The 21,092-nt window shown below is 46.1% G+C and overlaps 2 protein-coding genes across 4 annotated transcripts in view; both read right to left on the bottom strand.

Moving 5' to 3' along the window:
• Hal (histidine ammonia-lyase) overlaps window positions 1–1,448 on the bottom strand; it is a 27,371-nt gene extending 25,923 nt beyond the window's left edge. Inside the window, exons 1-3 of the mRNA XM_021173846.2 lie at window positions 854–1,448; window positions 291–351; window positions 158–185 (exon numbers count right to left, since the gene is read on the bottom strand). Of these exons, the coding sequence (XP_021029505.1) occupies window positions 158–185; window positions 291–351; window positions 854–1,100 (336 nt within the window). The 5' untranslated portion in view covers window positions 1,101–1,448. The remainder of the gene's footprint in view (window positions 1–157; window positions 186–290; window positions 352–853) is intronic.
• Window positions 1,449–5,295: 3,847 nt separating this feature from the next.
• The window catches only part of Lta4h (leukotriene A4 hydrolase), a 33,306-nt gene continuing 17,509 nt past the window's right edge, over window positions 5,296–21,092 (bottom strand). The window contains exons 10-19 of one of the 3 annotated variants that reach the window (XM_021173728.2): window positions 20,870–20,940; window positions 20,280–20,391; window positions 19,184–19,328; window positions 17,699–17,802; window positions 17,285–17,355; window positions 13,799–13,853; window positions 11,474–11,569; window positions 9,975–10,057; window positions 9,224–9,328; window positions 5,296–5,498 (exon numbers count right to left, since the gene is read on the bottom strand). In XM_021173728.2, coding sequence (XP_021029387.1) covers window positions 5,381–5,498; window positions 9,224–9,328; window positions 9,975–10,057; window positions 11,474–11,569; window positions 13,799–13,853; window positions 17,285–17,355; window positions 17,699–17,802; window positions 19,184–19,328; window positions 20,280–20,391; window positions 20,870–20,940 — 960 coding nt within the window. In that variant the 3' untranslated portion in view covers window positions 5,296–5,380. Of the gene's footprint in view, window positions 5,499–7,747; window positions 7,907–9,223; window positions 9,329–9,974; window positions 10,058–11,473; window positions 11,570–13,798; window positions 13,854–17,284; window positions 17,356–17,698; window positions 17,803–19,183; window positions 19,329–20,279; window positions 20,392–20,869; window positions 20,941–21,092 lie in introns of those variants that run through there. The other 2 variants (XM_029482737.1, XM_029482738.1) reach the window with 2 other exon arrangements.

Below are 21,092 nucleotides of genomic sequence, written 5' to 3'. Positions count from 1 at the left end.
CTTCTCCTCCTCCTTCTTTTCCTCCTCTTCCTTCTCCTCATCTTCCTCCTCCTCTTCCTCCCCCTCCTCCTTCCCCTCCTTAAAGTGGTAGGTGGAAGGAGGCATATTTCAGACATGACAGAGTTCTATATTCCCCACAAAAAGGAAAATAGCTTACTTTTTCAGGCTCCCGGTATTTGCTGTATCTAAAGCCAAGTAAAGGAGCAGACTAGCAATGTGGAAAAGCCCCAGCCCCACCGCATCAGGACCAGCCCCCGCAGGGCTGACCAAAGGGGATGTACAAAGGATACAGGAAAACTCCTTCTGGCTGCGACGGAATGAAATCAGGAGACATCACATCACCTTCAATCACTGAAACAAGAAGGAGAGAGAGGGGCCTAGCAGGTCACAGGGTGTCACATCAGGGCAGGTGACAGACCCAGGAATGACCCCTCCATGCACTGAGCTTGTGTTTCATAGCAACGGCTGCTGGACCGTGACTTCCTACATTTTCACAGGGGCTTAGCATCTTTACACAGGAAAGCAAAAAGCAGAAAGGTAGCCGAGGGATGTACGTGGAAGATTGGTTCTAGCCTGCTTCTGTTTCTACTCTGGCAGTCACTTACAGAAGGATTTTGTCATTGCAAGGGACTCTAACCTGTAGCCTTGGGTTCAAGTCCAGACTGTCACTGTGGCCTGCCTCTCTCCATCTATTGCAGGTTGGGGGTGGGGGAGGTAGATGATAAAGCAAGGCTTGAGGCTCCCCCAGGGCAAGTACTGAAACCTTTTTTTCTTGCCATGTTCCCTGACACGGGGGGGGGGGGGGACTTCCTCCAGGACATGCCAAGGCTCTATTCCCCTGAGGGCCACTCACCCACTTCTACGAAATCATTGTCCTCTAAGGCCACCTCCAGCTCGTCCTCATTGTCCAGCAGGCCCAGGCCCTTGCACCGATGCACAAGGAATTGTACTTCATCCACTGAGGTGAAGCCACCATTGTCCGGTTTGTTCTTCATGTAGCGCCGCACAGCCTCACGGCCCAGCCAGCCAACAGTGAGCTTCCCATCCTGACAGGGCACCGCCAGCCATTCCCCACGCACGTGCACCGTGTACCTAGGCATGGCTCAGATGCGATAGCCCTTCTGAGCAGCAGGCCACTGTAACCAAGGGCTGGCTCCTTTCCTACAGTCCTCGACTGGGGAGAGCCTTTATCCTTTACCGGGGAGGGGAGTGTCTGCTGGGGTGTGGTTGGCAGTGAGACTGAGAGTGGACTTTCAGAACACACCCCTTCCCTTGCCTGTAGCCATTCACACTTTGAACAAATATTGATTGCGGTCTCTGGTGTTCCTTTGGCCTTTCTGGGTGCTAAACTAGGTGCAGGAGAGAGGGATATGGGTAGCTGAGCCCACTTTTAATGTAGCCTTGTAGTTCTCTGACCCTGGAAGTCCTTCTGACCAGGATTCCCAGTTCTCTCTCTCCCTTTCTGAGTCTGCTTTGAAAGCTGCTTATAAACACCATGTTCCCCTCTTTAGGGAATTACTCAATTGGTAAAACGCATCCTCTCGGTCAATTGTGACACCCAGAGTGTAGCAATCCCCATTCATTTATTTATTCCACAAACACGCGTTGAGCAACGTCTCCCTGCCAATGCCCAGTGCTTCCGAAGCCATTGCGTTGTGCCTAGACACATGAATCACCGTAGCTTGGAGGCCCTCAGCTCACTACCCTGGGGTGAGTGAGTGATCTTCCCGTTTCCTAAGCCAAAGGCAAATTCTCTACTGTGATTCGTGGCATCTACCTGGGATAAATCCTGGCAGCTGGAAGGACAAAGTCAATTAGTGTATGTCAACCCTGAGGTCCATGCCTGCTGGATGGGGAGGCTCTAGATTACTCTCACCAGGACTTGGACTTTAACACTCCACATGCCCTCAAGAGTGTGTAGGTTGTGTGTGTGTGTGTGTGTGTGTGTGTGTGTGTGTGTGTGTGTGTGAATATTCCTTATCTTTGCCCCCTGGATATCCCTAATTCAGCTAAGCTTCTTCCCTGTCCCAAACCGATTCCCCTGCACCCCTCCCCCACCTAATTCTGCCCCACCTGTGTTAAGGAACACTGATAGCCCAAGAGATTCAAGGAATTGTGTGCGCTTTAGTAGTATGTCAGTTCTGAGAAATTTGATTGAAATAATCAGAAACCCTGGCCTGCCTTCTACTTCATTAGAACAGTGGCTCTGTAGACAGACACCCATATCCACATCCAGTGTCTTACCATCAGTCTATCAAAACGTACTCATCAGATACCCACACCCCGACTGTGCCCTGCAATTTGGCAACATCTCGATTTGCTATCAAGACAGAAGTTAGCTTCGGTTCAGTATTCCACCTCCAGCACACCGCCTTCCACCTCACTTAGCTCATCTCTGCCCACGGACCTGACCTCCGGTTAACCCTTTCTTCTCCTCCTGAACCCCACCGCTTAGGAAGCTATCCTAGCTGCTTATGTGGCTATGCTTAAACAGCTTCAAGGTCCTTGGGAAGCCAGGATCTATGTGTGTAATTTGGGATGAAACCCATACCCCGAGTCCTTACGCTGGACTGTCACCTGCTTACCCCAGCAGACTGATGTAACAAGTCCTATGATCCTGGGGATGATGGCACCACCCTTTGACTCATGCCTCCCCAGAGGGAATGCTCCAAGTCTTCCCTCTCTCCTCAACTTGCAGCTAATTCCCAGATACAGGCTTCATCTTTTACAACTCTGGGAAAACTGTGGCCCTCAGATGTGAACCACCTTCATTTATTCATTTATGTATTCATTCACCACCAAGTCCTGTCTGAATACCAGTTCAGATGTTGATGTCTGGAGATGAACAGATGCACCAAGGCTGAGATGTCCCACTACCCCTCAGGTTGAAATGTCATCCAAACTATCGGGTGCTCTTGCTGATATCCTAGGTAGACTCAGCTTTTGAGTGATTCCATGATACCAGTACCGGGCAATCAGTTCCTCCTAGTCATATGAAGATTCTACACAAACCCCAAATATCATGTGGCTGGCTTCTCATTTTTTTCTCTTCACACTATCTGGTCTCTACTGCGTGTCAGATAACTCCAGAGCTGTTGTCTCTGTTCACCTTTTGTGTAAGTCACCCTTAATCTAGGTTCGGTAGAATTCTTTGCCAGGCTATGTTAGCATGCCCATCTTTTTCATCATTTATACACTTCTGTTCTTTTAGTTCCTCGGGTGATCCTGTGCACTTGATCTGACTCAGAGACAACTCAGTGCATGTGTATTAGCTGAACTTGAGCCAGTGAGAATGCATCCTTGGTCCTAGGAAAACCAGTAGCAGGGTGTGTCTCTGGCGCCCTCTACCCTTTCCAGGGAAGAAATGCAAGTGAGAGCCAAGTGCTGGGAAACGGGATTATGCTGTAGCATGGATAAGATCACCAAAGAACACAACTGGATTCAAGGATTGGACAGGAACCATTTTCGGGGTGTTCTTAATCTTTACATTTTTAGGGGGTACCAGTGATGACACACACCCAAAGCTTATACTCTAAAACAACACTCCCCTTAGCTAGAGTTTATTTGACCAGGAGTGGGCTCAGCTGGAGAACTTGGAACTGTGATTGTCGTTCTATGTGTAACCCAGGGTAAGCTGGGTTCAGAGTGCACATTAAGGGTAAGAGAAACACATGAGACAGAAGCACCGATGGCTCTGTGTTGCAGACTCTCTGTGACCCTTAAATAACATCCTTCTGCTCTGGGGGGCTCCAATGCGCCCCCACCCCCCAGGTTCCCAAACTGCACGTGGAAATGCCCCGAGATGCAGGGTACTCTCTTAGGCCTGTCTTTTATTTGGTTCAAATTCAATCAATGGGTCTCCATATGCCGTGTGCTCTGGGGAGGTGGTGAGGCAGGCTGAATGGAGTGAGGGGACACTGGGATGCTCAGGGTGGTCACCTGACCTGTGAAGAACAGGAGACTGGGGTAAGTCCACTGGGGCAGCAGGATGGATCCAGGGCTGGGGAGCTGTGGTTTGCATATGCTCAGCCCAGGGAGTAGCACTATTAGATGTAGCCCTGTTGGAGTAGGTGTGTCACTGTGGGTGTGGGCTTTAAGACCCTCATCCTAGCTGCCTGGAAGCCAATATTCTGCTAGCAGCCTTCAGATGAAGACAGAGAACTCTCAGCTCCCCCTGCACTATGCCTGTCTGGAGCTGCCATGTTCCCTCCTTGATGATAATGGACTGAACCTCTGAACCTGTAAGGCAGCCCCAATTAAATGGCCTCTATAAGACTATAAAAATCTCATCATGGAAGCTGTAATATGTCCCAACGTATCCCATGTATTGGCTACACATCTTCACTTGCAAATGTTCATTTTGATGAGTCATTGGTTTGCTTCAAGAGCTTTGGCTTCTGTGACATCAACATGAGATTCTCATCAGGACTCTTGCTGGTTACCCTGCTGTTGCCCTGTGCCATGGAGATCCTGCAGCTTTGGAACAGCAGAACTCACCCTTTCACACACCCCAACCATTAGCAAATGATACAGATTTTGGGATGGGACAACTCAGAGAGCCCCGGATCTGGGCCTGGATGGCTGCTGAGCTGGTCAGCCTGACAGCTCTCCCCTATCTGCATCACCAGTGCGAGCACTTCAGCACTGCTCCAGGTAGGCCACACACTGCTGCCATCTACAGGAGGCTGGGGCAGCTCACCTGTGTCCATTCCACCAGGACCAGCTCTACTGTGTCAGTGACAGCAGGACTAGCTCTCCCATTCTCCTGATCCCAGGGTCAGCTCTCCTGGTTGCTGCAGGAGACAATGGGAAGGGTATCATCTTCCAATCCATGCCACCTCATGCCAGACAAGTGATGGGGCCAGCTATCCTGTGCTCTCACCCTTGGGGCCTGCTCACCTGCGCCCCTCAACCATGCCAGCCACACTCTGCTGCCCAGGTGAGTGAGGGGCAGGCCAGCTCATCTGCTCTCATACCCTCAGGGCTAGCTCACCTATGCCTCTGCCATCAGGGCCAGCTCCACTGTACTGCCCAGGCTAGGTGCAGTGCTGCAGCCAGCACGGGACAGGGCTAGCTCATCTGCTATCATGACCCCAGGGACAGTTATCCCAACTGCCACAGGAGGTGAGGGAGGGTTGGGGAGGGCATCACTCTCATATCCACATCTCGTGGCAGATGAATACTCCACATTGGTTTGTAAGGGGCAGAGAATATTAGTGAAATCATGAGAAAATAATTACAAAACAAACAAAAAAACAAAAAAAAAACCCTCACAAATGACACTTTAAAATACAATGAGAGCTAAAATTTTGTATTTAATAGGTTCAATTTTTTTTTTTTTTAAAAAAGGACTTTTCTGAAATCAGCAACAATCAGTTCCTTAATCCACTTTCAGATCTCTCCCCACCAGCATGGCAGTCACCGGATGCATACTGGCTTTATGCTCTTGGTAGGTGTGGACAGCTTGATCATGGGATTTGTCGAAGGCAGCGAGATCCCTGCAGAGCAAAGGGAAGAGGAGAGGCATCGGGAAGAGATGGAGAGAGGAGCAGAGATACCACGTCAGAGCTAAGGTTAAATTATAGATCACAACGGAACACCTAAGCATCACCCATGTAAAACCAGATGGTCCTGTACCATCTCTGCATCAAATGCTGGCCCAGAGAGCGCAGGTCACAGGAATTTGGAGGGAGCAACACAGAGGAGGCAGGCACAGCAAGGGGACAGCAGCGGTTACAGAGCAGTGTGGAGGGTGATTGGCTAAACACTGCCCTTGCATGAGAGGGCGGACCTCTATTATTTTGTCTTAAAAAAATTAATCTTTTCAAGTTTATGCTAATCAATCATTCAAGAGTAGAAACATTCTAACTTACAAAAGGAATTTCTGAAAGCTTCATCCAGTGAGAATAAAAATACCAAGTGTAGTGAAATGATTTGGCAAATGAACTGGGTAAGTATATGAAATGTAGGGTTAGTCACTTTAAGTATGGCTATTAGTTTGTGATACAAGACAGAACATTTATTTTTCCCATAAAAGGTATATTCTTAAGTTTATTTTTTAGGTGTGTATGTGTGAGAGAGACAGAGAGAGACAGAGAGAGAGAGAGAGAGAGAGAGAAACTGAGACTCTATGCCTCAAGTGCAATGGCAGTGAGATTTGTAAAAGATACGTTACTAAATCTCCAAACACAGGTTGAACCACACATAATAATGGGATATTTCAACTCTCTACACTCACCAGTGTACACGTCATCCAAAGAGCAATTAAAGACAGACTCAGTGTAAGTAAAAGAAGCTATGAACCAAATGAATTTAGCAGATATCCTCAGAACATTTCACTCCCAATTTTAAAAAGGATAGATTCTTGTAAACACACCATGGAACAGTCTATAAAGCTGACTATATAATCAAACCCCAAACAAGCCCTAACAGATACAAGAAGGTTGAGAGAATAGCATGCATTCTATCATATCACCAGGAACTAAGACTGGTCTTCAATAACAACAAGAACAACACAAAGCCCACATATTCATGGAAAGAGAAAAACTATCTACTCAATGATAACTTGGTCAGGAAAGAAAGTCTTTCTATGATTCAATAAAAACAAAGAAGGAGCATAATCCATCATTTGGGACACAAGGAAAAGCAGAGTTATCAGCAAAATCTTCAGGACTGAGTGCCTTGTGGAACTGGGGGTAGCGACCAGAAAGTACCAGATGGCAAGAAAGCAAGAGCCTCCCAGTACCTCCACTGGAATGACATTAGCTGAAATACCACACAAACTGAAGGGAGAACCTGTTGAGACAATATCCAGAGGTTAGGTATGGTCCCCGGTTGAGAGAAAGGGCCAACCACTCATCTCTAAGATTGTAACCCAGAATTGCTCCTGTCTAAAGGACATACAGAGACAAAGAATGAAGCAGAGACTGAAGGAAAGGCCATAAAGAGACTACCCAACTTGGGCATCCATCCACCATGCAGACACCAAAGCCAGACACTATTGTAGATGCCATGAACTGCTTGCTGACAGGAGATAGAGTGATAGAGCTGTCTTCTGAGATGCTCTGCTAGATCCTGATCAATACAGATGTGGATGCTCACAATCAACCATTGGACTGAGCACAGGGATCCCAATGGAGGAGTTAGGGGAAGAACTGAAAGAGCTGAAATGTCTTCACCTGGCATCAGTGGGAGGGGAGTCCCTTCATACTGTGGAGGCTTGATGCCCCAATGTAGAGGAATACAATGGTAGTGAGGCAGGAGTGGGTAGCTGGGTGTGGGAACACCCTCAAAGAAGCATGATAAGGGGGATGGCATAGGGTATTTGAAGAGGGGAAACCTGGAAAAGGGATACAATTTGAAAATCAAATAAATAAAATATCCAATTAAAGAAAAAAGAGTAAATTGGTGATATGAAAGAAAAAAAAAAAAAAAACAAAAAACCAGAATTTGGAGTCATCTTAATAAGGATGCCTGAAGAGCACACCTAAAACCTCTAAGGATGAAAAGAAGCAAACACATTTAATAGGAATAAATGGCAGGAAATACTCAAACTCAGGGCTGTAGTCAAGCAAATAGAAACAAAGAGCAAGATACGAAGAATCAAAGAAACCTAGAGCTGGTTTCTGAGAAAATCAACAAGACAGATAACCCCTTAGCCAAACGAACTAAAGGACACAAAGTACTAAAATTAAGAACATCAGAAACGAAAAGGGACACATAACAAAAGAAACTAAGGAACTAAAAATAAATAAAAGGACTTTTCTGAAATCAGCAACAATCAGTTCCTTAATCCACTTTCAGATCTCTCCCCACCAGCATGGCAGTCACCGGATGCATACTGGCTTAATGCTCTTGGTAGGTGTGGACAGCTTGATCATGGGATTTGTCGAAGGCAGGGAGATCCCTGCAGAGCAAAGGGGAAAGGAGAGGCATCGGGAAGAGATGGAGAGAGGAGCAGAGATATCACGTCAGAGCTAAGGTTAAATTAAAGATCACAACGGAACACCAAAGCGTCACCCATGTAAAACCAGATGATCCTGTACCATCTCTGCATCAAATGCTGGCCCAGAAGCGCAGGTCACAGGAATTTGGAGGGAGCTACACAGAGAAGGCCTGGCGAGGGGACAGCAGCGGTTACAGAGCAGTGTGGAGGGTGATTGGCTAAATACTGCCCTTGCATGAGAGGGCGGACCTTAGGTGTGTATGTGTGAAAGAGACAGAGAGAGAGAGACAGAGACAGACACAGAGAGACACAGACAGAGAGAGAGACTGGGACTCATAGTACAATTGGAGGTCAGAGGCCAGTCTTTGCAAGGTGTTTCCCTCTTCTACTATGTGAGTCCCAGGACTTGAACTCAGGATATCAGGTTTGGCCATAGATGCCTTGTCTGCCAAGCCATTTGCTGACCCCAAGGGTATATATTTGTATTTGAGGTATACATCACTCAATTTGCAGGTAGATTGGTTTTAATTCTGATAAGCTAGTGAAGTTTGCTTTAAAATACTTTAATAAAAATTAGTTTTGTGGCCATATTTAAGAAACCTGATAATTGTTTGCACTGACAGAATTTCACTATATTTAGGAACTGCGTCCCAGGCTGCCAGACTAATCATGAAATCTGATGCTGTGACTGTAACTTTTTAAGAACATGGAACAAATACCTTAATGGAGCTGTTCTTAACTTCCACCCTGTTGCTAACACACACTCTCCCTTATGTTCCTGCATTCCTCTTGAATATGTCAAGCAACACCCAACTCAGCTTGAACTATGTGCAAAAGTCTCTTTGTATTTAGTGTTAGATCCTTCCTTGGCCCCGTGCCCACTCGTCAGATTTTCTGCTTTCCAACTCCCTCTGTGTATCTAAGTTGTATCTATGCTGCCTTGAGTTTGTCTCCTTTGCACTCGCCTCCGCCCTATGGTAGCTAATCACATACTGGGCTCCTGCAGCAGCTAATGATGTTATTTTAAAATTTAAATGGTTATAAGTATTAACTCTTTATTTATGATAACAACTTGAATGCTCTTAGACCTATGCTATAGATGTCATTTTATGAAGTTATTTTTCCCACCAGGCTGACTGGGTATTGAACGTCTCGCTAAGGCACGCTAAGTGCTCCACTATGAAGCTACAGCCATGGCCACTTTAGAAACATTCACAGGAAACGTCTTCAGATTCTGCTTCCGGTCCCTCCCGGGTGCACAGCCTGAGGTGGCCTTACTTGAATAAAGGTCGTGTGAATTTCATCCTTCCTTGTTCAGTTGCCATCTTTAGGGCCAAAGGAATTGCTTCCTCCCATTTCGATTGAATGCAGAGCCGTAACCATCTGAAAGAAGGATTTATACAGGCGTGGGCAGGAGGGAAGGTGAGAACCGGGGAAAGGAATGAGCGGTACTCCTAAACACTCACGACCAACCATCCCATTCCAGCCACGCTGGGCACCTGCACTTCACCAATGCACTTCTGCACACACGCACAGTTAACAACGGGAGAAGAGACGTAGGAGGTACTGGGTTTTGGGAAAGGCCCTAAGTGTCAGGTCTGGACTGTGGGAGTGCTTGTGTGCGCAATAAAATCAGTTTCTGAAAGAAGTAGCTCTGACTTAAACCTAACACTACACATTTGAATTAAGGACGGTTAACATGTCACAGAATCAAAGGTGTCTGCCCACGCCCACTCAGAGCTGATCTGACAACGTGGGAAAGGAAGATTGTTTGCCATTAAACTCTTCATTCTAATTTTTTGTTTTTGTTTTTAAGTTTGAGGGAAGCTGAGAACCAAGTCTAGCAAAGAAAGATAAACATCGTGTTACAGACATCACAACTCTCCCTTCACTACTACTGTGGCCATCTATGTAGATGATGTGACGGGGGTTCTGAGGACTCGTGGGCTCCCGCACTCGGCTTCCCCTTTCTCCACTGTTTAAGCTACCACTCAGCTTTCTTCCACAGAGACAAGTTAAAATGATGTACCTGAATCGTATTTCAGAATTGTTAATGGCATTGAAGTTGTACACCTCTTGCATTCGCTTTATGTGCCCCAAGGGAAGAGGTGCCTAAGAGCGAAATGAAGACATATGAGGGATCATTTCAACAGGATTCCCTGGAAGAAAGGAGCTGGAGAGAAATTCTTAGCCAGATTACAGTCCTACATACCTTATAATACGGACATATGCTGGACAAGGGTAAAAGGAACAGATGCGAGCTGAAGCAAATGCCTAGCAACTAGCTCCTGAGAAGGGTGTTCTGGGAGAGCAGGGATGAGCTATCTTGTGGGGAACTGAGAGAAATAAAGGGGTGCTATGCTCTCCTCAGCCTAGACCATTCCTGAATCCATTAGGTTCTTCTCCACCTCGTACATAACTTAGACTTAGCCCACTCTGTAGATAACTCACCTCCTGGCATTTTCCTGATTGGTTTTATCTGTGTCTGTTTCTTCTGACATCACCTTTACATTATCTATATCCTTTTAAAATGGCCGCTCTTAACCTTTCACATCACAGACCCCTTTGGGATGATTAATATGGGCTCTGTCCTTGGTGGGGTGGGGTGCATTTTCCATATAAACACAGACGCCTGATACAAGTTCAGGGGATATCTGACCCTCCTGCACTCATGTTAACCCACACTAGAAGGGGAAACCAGTTTGGAAGGAGGAAAGGAGACAGGTTCAGTGTGGACAGACAGAACTTAAATTGCCTCTGGAGGACAGTCTGAGGTCCCTGGGGAGGCACTCCTTACCTGACAGGACTGCCTGTGAGCCAGCTCCATTCTCACTAACTGCTAAGCCTGTCCCAAGTTAGTACATTAGCTTCCAATGGACATATTGCAATTCCAAGTCCACCCTGTTAGGCCAGCCTCCTCCATCTCCCTACTCTCCCTGTTTTGCCCCACTTCCCTCCCCCCACCGTCAGCCTATCAGGCTTTCCTGTTTCTTCTCCATCCTAGATCACACCAGCCGCACCACAGAAAGCTATCAACCTGATGACTGGTGCACTAAAACCAAACTCTCTCTTACTAGGACAGGGCCTCTGGTGCCTCACCCAGCCCTACTGTTCGCTCAACGCAGGCCATGCTCCATGGGTGGAGCCTCCCTCAACCTAACTTCTACCATTCTGCTGGTAGCGAACCAAGGCTCAGTCCTCCACAAGACCTTCCTTGTTGATGATGCCTGTGAGGGCGGAGTCTTTCCTCACTGATCCATTCCAAATGGCTCCTGCCAACTGCCAGCGCCCATATCTTCCCCTCCTAGTGGATTATGTACTTTCTAGAACAAGAATTCTCCTTTCTTACACATGTTTTGATTTGAACAGTACTAATATCATAATTCAATAACTGCTGTTTCAAAAAAAAAAGTGGACTACGTAATTAATTTCTCTTCCCACACTTTCTTCATTAGTGTTTTTTCCTGCACTGTGCGCACTGTGCCTCTGAGCCCACTTTCATCTCCGGGGCTGGGAGCTGGGGCTCACCTTCTGAAGCACCTGAGCCAGGAACTCATTCAGCTGATGGGATGAGAGATCCTTCAGGTCTGCGATGCTGAATGAGTTTAAATCTTCCTCTTTGGCCTGAAATAAACATTACCGGGTTATTTCTGTTCAGGCGCAGTTTCGTAATATTGTTAGTCTGACACACCAGTAAAGATTAAGAAAAACAAATGAATTTGCAGCTGAGCTAACATAACCAGATGTTAAGGTACTATAACCTAAGAGGAGGGTGGTTCCTAAAATCTGTGTTACTATCTGTGTACATCATTCCTAGTGAGAATGCAGGGACAGTCGCCTGCCTTTGCTTTCTTGACAGTTTGAACCATTAGAAGTACAGTGACTTCCAAAGCAAGAAATGCTACATAAAGCATTTCAACTCACTTATAAACTAACTGAATACAGAAGAGACCTTTTATACATGAAATGAGAGCGGTGTTCCACAGACCCTAAGATGGCTGTGCTTCTCGTACTGGCGCTACACGGCTGCTGCTTTACATTGATTCTTATGCCTTACCACTGTTTCCTACGTGTATATTCCTGTGTGTGTGTGTGTGTGTGTGTGTGTGTGTGTGTGTGTGTGTGTGCGTAGCACGTGGAGGCCAGGGGGTGGCCCTGGGTATCATCCTCTGCTCGCTCTCCGCTCTTCCGAGTGTGTCCTCTTGCTGAACTTGCAGTTCCCAATTCAGGAGTCTAGGTAATCAGCTTACCCTGGGGGTCCCCTGTCTCCGCCTGCCTAGCACTGAGGTTACAGGAGCAGCCTGCCATCCCTGCCTGCCTCTCACACACACACACACACATACATATATATACACATATACCTTCACACACACACATACACATATACACATATATACACATATACCTTCATACACACACACACACACACACACATATACATATATATACACATATACCTTCAATACATGGGGGAAAGAACCAAGGCAACAGCTAAGGAGAGCTCTCATGGTAACCGTCCTCACTGTTAGCAAGTCCATCTGTTCCTTCTGATAGCTGAGATGTTTATAACCATCTGCCTTTCACTGCTGGGCCCAACAGCCTATCAGAGTGGAGATCAGCGGCAGCTTCTCCAGCACCAGGCGAGCTGCGTGCATTTCTCAAATTTAATAAGAGGGCTCCAGGAGACTCCCATTACAGGTGCTGCCTCCCACAGACGGCTCTCGTTCTCTCTCTGGCACGTCTGTGAGCTCAGAAAGACTGGGCTAAAAGATGGAGGCTCACATGTCAAGGTTTCTCTCCTTGGATACAAACAATTAAGCCTTTGGAAATGTTACAGGACGTCCACTAAACTACACTTTCTACACTCCAGGTAAAAATATCCTCAGCCAAGGATCCTGTGTATACAACCAATTCTCTGAAAGGCAGAGACTTACAAGACTTCAGTCTATTTGTTATGACTTGAGCCTCCAAAAACCTTACAGTCTACAGTGTTTTAAAGGAGACCCCATTCCTTCCTCCTTCTTTCTTTTTTGACATGTAGCTGGCCCTGAATTCACAGCCCTCCTGTCTGCAGGCGTCACATGTGTGTCATGAAGCTGGGCTGAGTTAGAGAACTGTCCACTGGTTTCTCACTTCTATTTCCTCCCTTATCCTCTTGCTTTGCTTTCTTCTTTCTCTCTTAAGTGTTGTCTCCCTACATGGGAGAAATGCTCTGCGTGCCCTGGGTTTGGTCGCCAGTATCCCCACCCCAGTAAATTAATTGCCCAACATAAAAGTCATGTGTGTCTAAATCTAATTTCTTTCATTAAACTACCTCAAATTTCTTTCATTGCCCCAAAAGGCAAGTCCACCTCTGTTTCTTTCACACTGGGAATCTCAACACTCGATATGTGGAAGATTGTCAAGAAATGCTGACCACGTAAACTTTAAAGATACATTTCAGAGAGCAGCATCAACAGTTGTTGTCAAGGTAAAGCAACTGTTAAGTTCTCTCTCAGTTTCTCTTCCAGACTCATCCAGGGCAGGTGCTCAGTCTGCTTCCCTGGGTGTCCGTCTGAGCACATACGTGTGGAAACCCCTTTTTAGGAGGGTTTACAGAAATGAACAGAACCAGAAGCCAGCAAACCGTCTGATCCTCCTGTTCCATAGTTGGCCTTAAACATTCACCCAACATCATTCAGATTCATCTACAGGTATTTGAAGCACCTCTTGAGTGAGGGGGGAGGGGCGAGGACAGTACCACCCCAGGGAAAGAATTAAAAACAACTGCTCACAGTTGAAACTACCCTCAATACACAAGAGGCGTCTTTGTACAATTCAGAAACGAGCCAGAAATCTTCCATCGCTACTTACAGTGACCCATCTTTGACTTAAGGCAATGCAAGCATTTGTGAGAGTCACGTCGTAACTGTGGAAATGAAAGGTAGTCAAGGTTAAATTTTGTAAACATATCCTTCTGTGCAAATGCATTTTTACGCTATAGAACATCCTTAAAAGTTTACATTTCTTTAAGGTAAAGAGCTCCTGATTGTTAGAAAAAGGAGGTCTACTGACTCATCTAAGAACCAAATCCACATGGGCACCACATAGATGCCACATCAATGAAGCTCCTGGCCATCCTTCATGAGAACACAGGCATCCCAGCACATGTCACATGCCCATGGAGGACTCGGGACAGGGTCAGGCCCAGTGAGGCACACTCAAGTGTCTCTGCCTGGCAACAACAGCTCCAGGCAATCGAGACAGCACGAAGACATCCCCAATCTCAGGGATTTTACTTTGGGTTGTTCCAAACTTCTCATCACCTAGCAAGTCAGCAAGCAGGCTAAGTAACAGGCACTGTTCCAGATAGCAAACTGGAGAGTCCAAAGTCACGGTGTGTGTGATAGCCTCATTCCTTTCTTTACGGGAGGTGGGATTAACCATTAAGCAAGATGATCTGTGTCTCTATGTGTGTGCTCCTAACCTGAATGTGTTGAGTAAACAAAATTCTTGCAAAACAGTCCTCTTTATCTAAACACCAAGCCTATTTGCTGTGAAACGCTCATCAGTGAAGAGGCCCACCTACTGCTGGTAGGGACCTACTATTTTTTTTTTTTTTTAATTCTATTCTTTTTCTAGGGAACGAACAGGGAGCCAGTTAACAGTTCTCTTTGAGGTAGGATCAGCAGGAAGTAATACCTAGCACGCTGCACTGGGACCCTGGCACTAAGTATACCCTAAGTGCTTTTGGGTTTGAATTTGAAAAGTCCTCCAAAGCCCCACCCATGAGCTGGGGCTCTGTCTTCAGCTGGCGTGGTATTTAGAGGTGACTGGATCATAAGGATACTAACTTCACCCATAAATTAATAGGCCATTAGGAGGGGAGGTCTGATTGGAAGTGGGTCTCTGTCTGTGTGTCTGTCTACCCCTGCACTACCTTCTCTGTGTTCTATTTCATTACAGGCTCGAAGTAATATGACCACAGACAGAAACAGAACTAAACTAGGTTTCCTCGAATCATGTTGGGGATTTTGTCCAGTGAAGGCATCAGAGTAGCACTAGGCCGGAGTAGCCACTTTAATCTCCACACAGCAGCCGGGCTGCTCACACTGAGTTCTTAAACACCAAGACACTAGAAAGGGTTGGCTGGTGTTTTTCTTAGGGTTCTGAGACTTCCTTCTCAGTATGGGTGACTAGACTAAGTAGGCTAAGTCAAGGGTTAGCTCAGGCAGAAGAAGTAATTGCTACTCACAAAAAAGCCCTACGAGAAGTAATGTGCAAACCAGACTTGAGCCTTGCTCTCCCTTGGGTGCAGTGACACAAAGAAGTGCTCAGTCACAGGAGAAAGTGAAAAGCTGCCCAATACAGCACCAGAGACGCTTAGATGCAAGGTCTGACCCGACAGAGGGGTTACGGGATGCTCCGTGAGGGAGTGGTTCCTAAGCTGAGGCTGGAATTTTCCGCGTAGAAGGAAGTGTGTGTCTGAGGAACAGGCTTGAATGAGGGCGGAGAGTCTGAGGAACCTCCTGACCGAAGCAAAGGGGGTGGGACATCAGGAGCTACATGGTCCCCATGAAAGGAAGGACTGGCTTCTGTCCAAGACCAGATGAGCACTAGAGAAGATGACTAGCAAGACCACAGATTGACACAGTTGTGTTTGTTATTGCTTGTCTGTCTGTCTGCCTTTCTGTCTCTATTATCTACCCATCCATCCATCATCTATCTATCTATCCATCTATCATCTATGTATCCATCTATCATCTTTCTATCAATCAATCAATCAATCAATCATCTATCTTTCTTCTCTCTCTCTTTTCTCTCTCTCTCTCTCTCTCTCTCTCTCTCTCTCTCTCTCTCTGTCATCTATCCATCTATCCATCCTCTATTTTTGAGACAGGATCTCTTTATTATGTAGCCTTGGCTGTCCTGGAACCCATCATGTAGACCAAGCCAGCCTTCAATTCACAGATACCTGTATGCTTCTGCATCCTGAGTCACACTGTGTTTTTAAATGTTTACTTCGGCTCTCTATCCAGACTGGTACAGGAGGAGGCCAGAAAACATCTAGGTGCACAGTTCAGAGGCCACAGCAGTCTTCCTGTGTGCTAAGGTCACAGTGAGTATGAGTGGAGGGGCAGGGAATGGAGAAAAGAGGCTACGCCTGGGAGACATTTGAATGCCCACAAGTGTGGAGAGTGCTGTAAGAACGTAGGAGTTACTGCATCTCTTTTGAGTACTCCTTTCTCAGCCTGGGCTCTCAAGAGGCGTGCCAAACACACAGGACCATGGCATCTTTATTTCTACCTCAACTTGTGATGCTCACCCTGCACCTCAATTAAGTCAGGCTATTTGGTGGGAGAGTGGCTGGTAAGAACTTTCCGTGATCTGAAGGAAGGGCAACCAAGAGCTGGAGTGTGCCAGAGTCAGCATCCTTACACGACAGCTGAACTCAAAGGTGCAACTAGCTCCCTGATGCCAGGGAGGTGTTTAACTTAAAGACAGGGGGTTAAGGCTCCAGGGATTTAAGGCTTACTATTTATGAGTTGTGCAATTTTGGGCAAGACACTTTGGTCAGCTAACTCTAAATTACTACTTCTAGAAATAGGGATAATAACTTATAATAGCTTAAGGGTAGATATAATATCTGTACATATTATTTAACAGTAAAATGCTATTTTTTTTCTTACTGAAAATGTGTATGTGTATTTTAGATCAAGTCTTGCTACTTGAACCCTGGGCTCATGATCCTCCTATCGCTTCCCAAGGGCTGGGGTGAGAGACAGCCACCATACCTGGCCTTCACAAAACCTTTAAAAGGAGAAAATATCTTACTCTTTCCTGAGTCCCTCTCCATATCTGGGTAGAAACAAAGCACTCGGTAATAACTGCAATCAGTTCAACAGATCTGTTTGTAAACCATGGAAATGGCTTTGGGCTTCAGGGAAAAAAGTCTAAGAAATCTAAGCCAGCCTCCCTGCACGCTTTGCTGACTGGTAACAGTTCAAGAAAAGCACATAGTCTTTCCAGATACTCCAAAAGGGATCCGGCTAGGTGTGTCCAATCTGCAGCCCTCAGCCACCTGTCCTGAGATAGCTACACGTGCAGTCCAACACATCTGTAGGTTAGTATGCTGCAAAGCAATAACGAGGTTAAATACTTGCTGTGTGGTGGTAACGCACACCATACTCCCAATGCTCGAGAGGCAGGCAGATTTTTGTGAGTCTGAGGCCAGCCTGGTCTACAGAGTGAGTTCTGGACAGCCAGGGCTACACACAGAAATCCTGTCCTGGGAAAACAATAAACAAACAAAATGGACAGGAAGAAGGAAAGGAAGCAGGTTAGCAGGCGGGTACGTACTTGGGCTTGACGGGAGGCAGGCCCGGAGCATAGAGCCAGGCGTTCCAATCAACTTGATTGAGAAGATCCACCTGTGAACAGGAAGACCAACCAGTTCGTGACAGATAGAGAGACTTGTCCTAGGTTGTAACAAACTCACAGATGCCCAACTGAAAACAAACCTGGGAGTGATCAGACACCATCTACTCTACGCTGCCATGTCGAGATCATTTCTAAATGTGGGACGATTAAATCTGACTAATTAACATACAAACTTACAGATATCACAAGTGCTCTGACAGGGAATCGGAATACAACAGTGGAGACTCTTGGGCAATTCCGAGCCAATACTTATGATTGAGAAATCCACACAGCCTAACAAGTACTTTACAGAGCTACATGGAGCATGAAAAGTAGGAAGAATTTAAAGCTGACCTTGTCTTTAAAGTGGGAATATAGGAAGCTCTTCCAGTCATCAGTGGTTACGCTTTGGTAGGAAAACTTCTTAACATAAGCCTTTAAGAATCCTAGAAACACCTCTAGGAGGAAAAAAAAAATTAAAAGAAAGAAGAATCAATTCACAGGAAGGCAATTCTTTGACGTCTTTTTTGCAGTTGACGTTGTTCCGGTAACCACGGGCAACAGAGAACAGTCAAAGGACCAAGGAGAGAATGTTCAGGACAGGAGGCAGGTCTCCACTTGGTCCTTGAAGTCTCCTTCCAGCCAGGATGACATAATGAAGACACAGAGCAAGAATAACCCAAGTTCTAAAGCAATAGCCTTCATCAATGAGAAAAAGGGGGAGTAGGCCCACAAATGGAATGGAAGGGCAGGCGCCTTCAAAGCCGATGGAAACGGGGACCCCGCCCAGGCCATCAATATAATGTCACATAATCCCAGCACATCTGTGTGTGAGAGAGTCACATGCCCTGAGTACGAGGATGCAAAACACTGAGCTTAGAAATTAAAAAAAAAAACAGATGCAGAACAAATACATAAGACAGTCGCACTCTCTTGCCTGTACAGCACCACACCCTACTGTATGGTCCTCCATGCGGACAGACCTGTGGGAAACTCTAATTCATGCTTGTGGCACAGGAAGAGGTTAACATCAGTAACTAGTAATGAAGCAGAATCATCAGAACACACTGTGATAGAAGTAACTCGACTGGTCTCTCCCCAAATCCTCTGCTAAGCCGCTCCGGTTCTCAGGGGCCCCACTGAGTCACACATGGCTTATGTTCCAGGAGTGCTTGTTGTATTTACTGAAGGGCACAGGGTGCAAGCCAACAACGGCACTGGCAATCTAGATATTCCAAAGTGAAGCCATGAGGTGCAAAGGTGAGGGGGGAAACCCTATGCTGAGGTGGCTAAGACCCACAGGAAGGAGAAAGCTGATGTAGGTGACGTCACATCCATGAAAACTTGAAGAAAGAAGAGAGAATTACAGCAACCGCTGGGAACTTCAATGGAGGAAGTGGACCCACCAATAAGAGTCTACAGGATCCCTGATTTTGTTATTAGAGTCATTCCGTGTATGTGTGTGTGTGTATGTGCGTGTGACTGACAGTCATCTACCCCTAGAATAAGATCTGGAGCCAGTGACATCAAAGTGCTAATGAGGTGACCCTGGGGCTGGCGAGGGCTACAGGAAGTTTGTCTATGGATATACGCTATTACCCTAACTCTTTAACTATAATGGGATTTTAAAAAAAGTCAAGCCCCCATTATCTAGATTAAGGGGTTGTGTAGAGTTTTGTGGATGAAGGCAACATCTGACAGCAACAGACATCTCTAGCAGAATGAAACCAGAAATATAAAAAGACTAGAAAGAGTTTACAGTTCATCTCTACTCTTCAATCACCCTCCCAGAGATAAAAACAAAAGGAACCCAACCGCCGGACAATGGCAGCCACTTACCTGGTCCCCCAAGAAGCTGTTCAAGGTAGAAGAGTAATGCGAAGCCCTTCTCATAGGGAATGGAGGAATAGGCTACATCGGGGTCTACGTCCTTCAGATCAACCACGAGCTTGGTGAAGGGATGGGACTCCCCAAATGTTTTTATCTGCAACCCAATAAAGTGAGATGAGTGCTCTCATAGGAAGAGGACTGTTACTGCGCCAGCAAGCTGTTGGGGAGGCTCTGTTTCACTCAGGCTTCTAAACCTTCAACGTACAGACTGGAAACAGTATGCTGCTATCACTCCTGGAGTCTAACTACGTGTATGTCTCGGATATTCCTTGCTAATAACAGGCTTTACTTTGACAAAAGAACTAGAAAGATGATTTAATGTCTGAGCGACACATTTAGAGTTGGGGAGAGTGTGTTTAAAAATTCACAAGTAGGGGTTGGAGAGATGGCTCGGCGGTTAAGAGCACTGACTGCTCTTCCGAAGGTCCTGAGTTCAAATCCCAGCAACCACATGGTGACTCACAACCATCTGTATTGAGATCTGACACCCTTTTCTGATGCGTATGAAGACAGCTACAGTATACTTAGATATAAGTAATAAATAAATAAATCTGCCTGGCAGTGGTGGTGCAGAGAAACCCTGTCTCGAAAAAAACAAAATAAATAAATACATTTTTGAAAAAAAAATTCCCAAGTATTAGGGCCAGGCAGTGGTGGTGCACACCTTCAACTGTAGCACTTGGGAGGCAGAGGCAAGCAGGCAGAGATCTCAGTGAGTTCAAGGTCTGCCTGGTCTACAGAGTGAGTTCCAAGATAGCTAGGGCTGTTACACAAATAACTCTGTCTCAAACAAACAAACAAACAAACAAATCACAAGTATTCACATAAATTTCTATGCAATAGTCATCTATGTTAGCAGTAAAGAACATATGTGTTTCTTGGTTCCCAGTTTAGAACAGAGCTATGCATGGCATGTGTCAGACAATTATATGGCACCTGCTACATCCTCTACACCCATGGCTACCCTATTGTTATACGTTATTAACCCAGTTTGGTAATGACTATGCAAGGCTGGGTGACTCTTGGAGAAGCCCACCCTACTTACTGTATTCTGTAGCTCTCCCCATCCTCCCAAAGCATGGAAATGTCTGAACTTTTCCCCAAACAACCGTCCACAAATGTGGCGCTCTAAGTAGACAGTATGTCCTTCGTTTAACCTGAAAGGGAACAAAACAAAAAACAACAACAGAATGGGTACTGTCCTAGCAGATAGAACACAGCATCTTAGCCAAGCGGATCTTTTCTTTGTGTCTTCCCAGGGAGGAGAGCCCTTATATAGCATGGCCTTTACATCCCAGCCCGTGCTGCCTAGAGAGGCCCAGGCAGTCAACTAAGACGATAGCAAGCCCAGACCAGCAGGTGGCAGCAGAGAAAAGGAAGCGGCAATCTTGCTATTGCCAAGTCTGTGTTAAAACGCGGCAATGTCAGAGTTAGCGGCAGGAATAAACTGCACACCTAGACTGCATCGACCTCTGTGACAGGTGTGGCAGGATCTTTTGAAACTCCGTGGATCATAGTGACCGTAGGGGAGAGAAACAAGAAGTGCAGAGGAGACAGCGGTGGCGGTGGGTGGGAAGCAGAAGGATCAACAAGAGCAACCAATAAAACAAAACAAAACAAAACAACCCATCATACCAAAAGTGATCCCACGTCTTGTTAGTCACTAGGTTTCCTGTCCAGCTATGAGATATTTCATGTGCAATAACCTGAGAGGACAGTGTTAAGGGATTAGTGGTCAGCCCGGATACCTCGTCCTAAAGCAAGTCCTTATTTAAATACTTTAGTGTCACATGACTCAATGTTTTTAAAAATGTATTAAAAATTACTTACTTCGGGAGGAAAATGCAATTTAAACAAA

The sequence above is a fragment of the Mus caroli genome, chromosome 10 (genome assembly GCF_900094665.2).
Source record: "Mus caroli chromosome 10, CAROLI_EIJ_v1.1, whole genome shotgun sequence".
In the NCBI taxonomy this organism is placed as follows: domain Eukaryota; kingdom Metazoa; phylum Chordata; class Mammalia; order Rodentia; family Muridae; genus Mus; species Mus caroli.
Note: the sequence above shows the minus strand (reverse complement) of the source record. Positions and strands in the feature narration are given on the sequence as shown.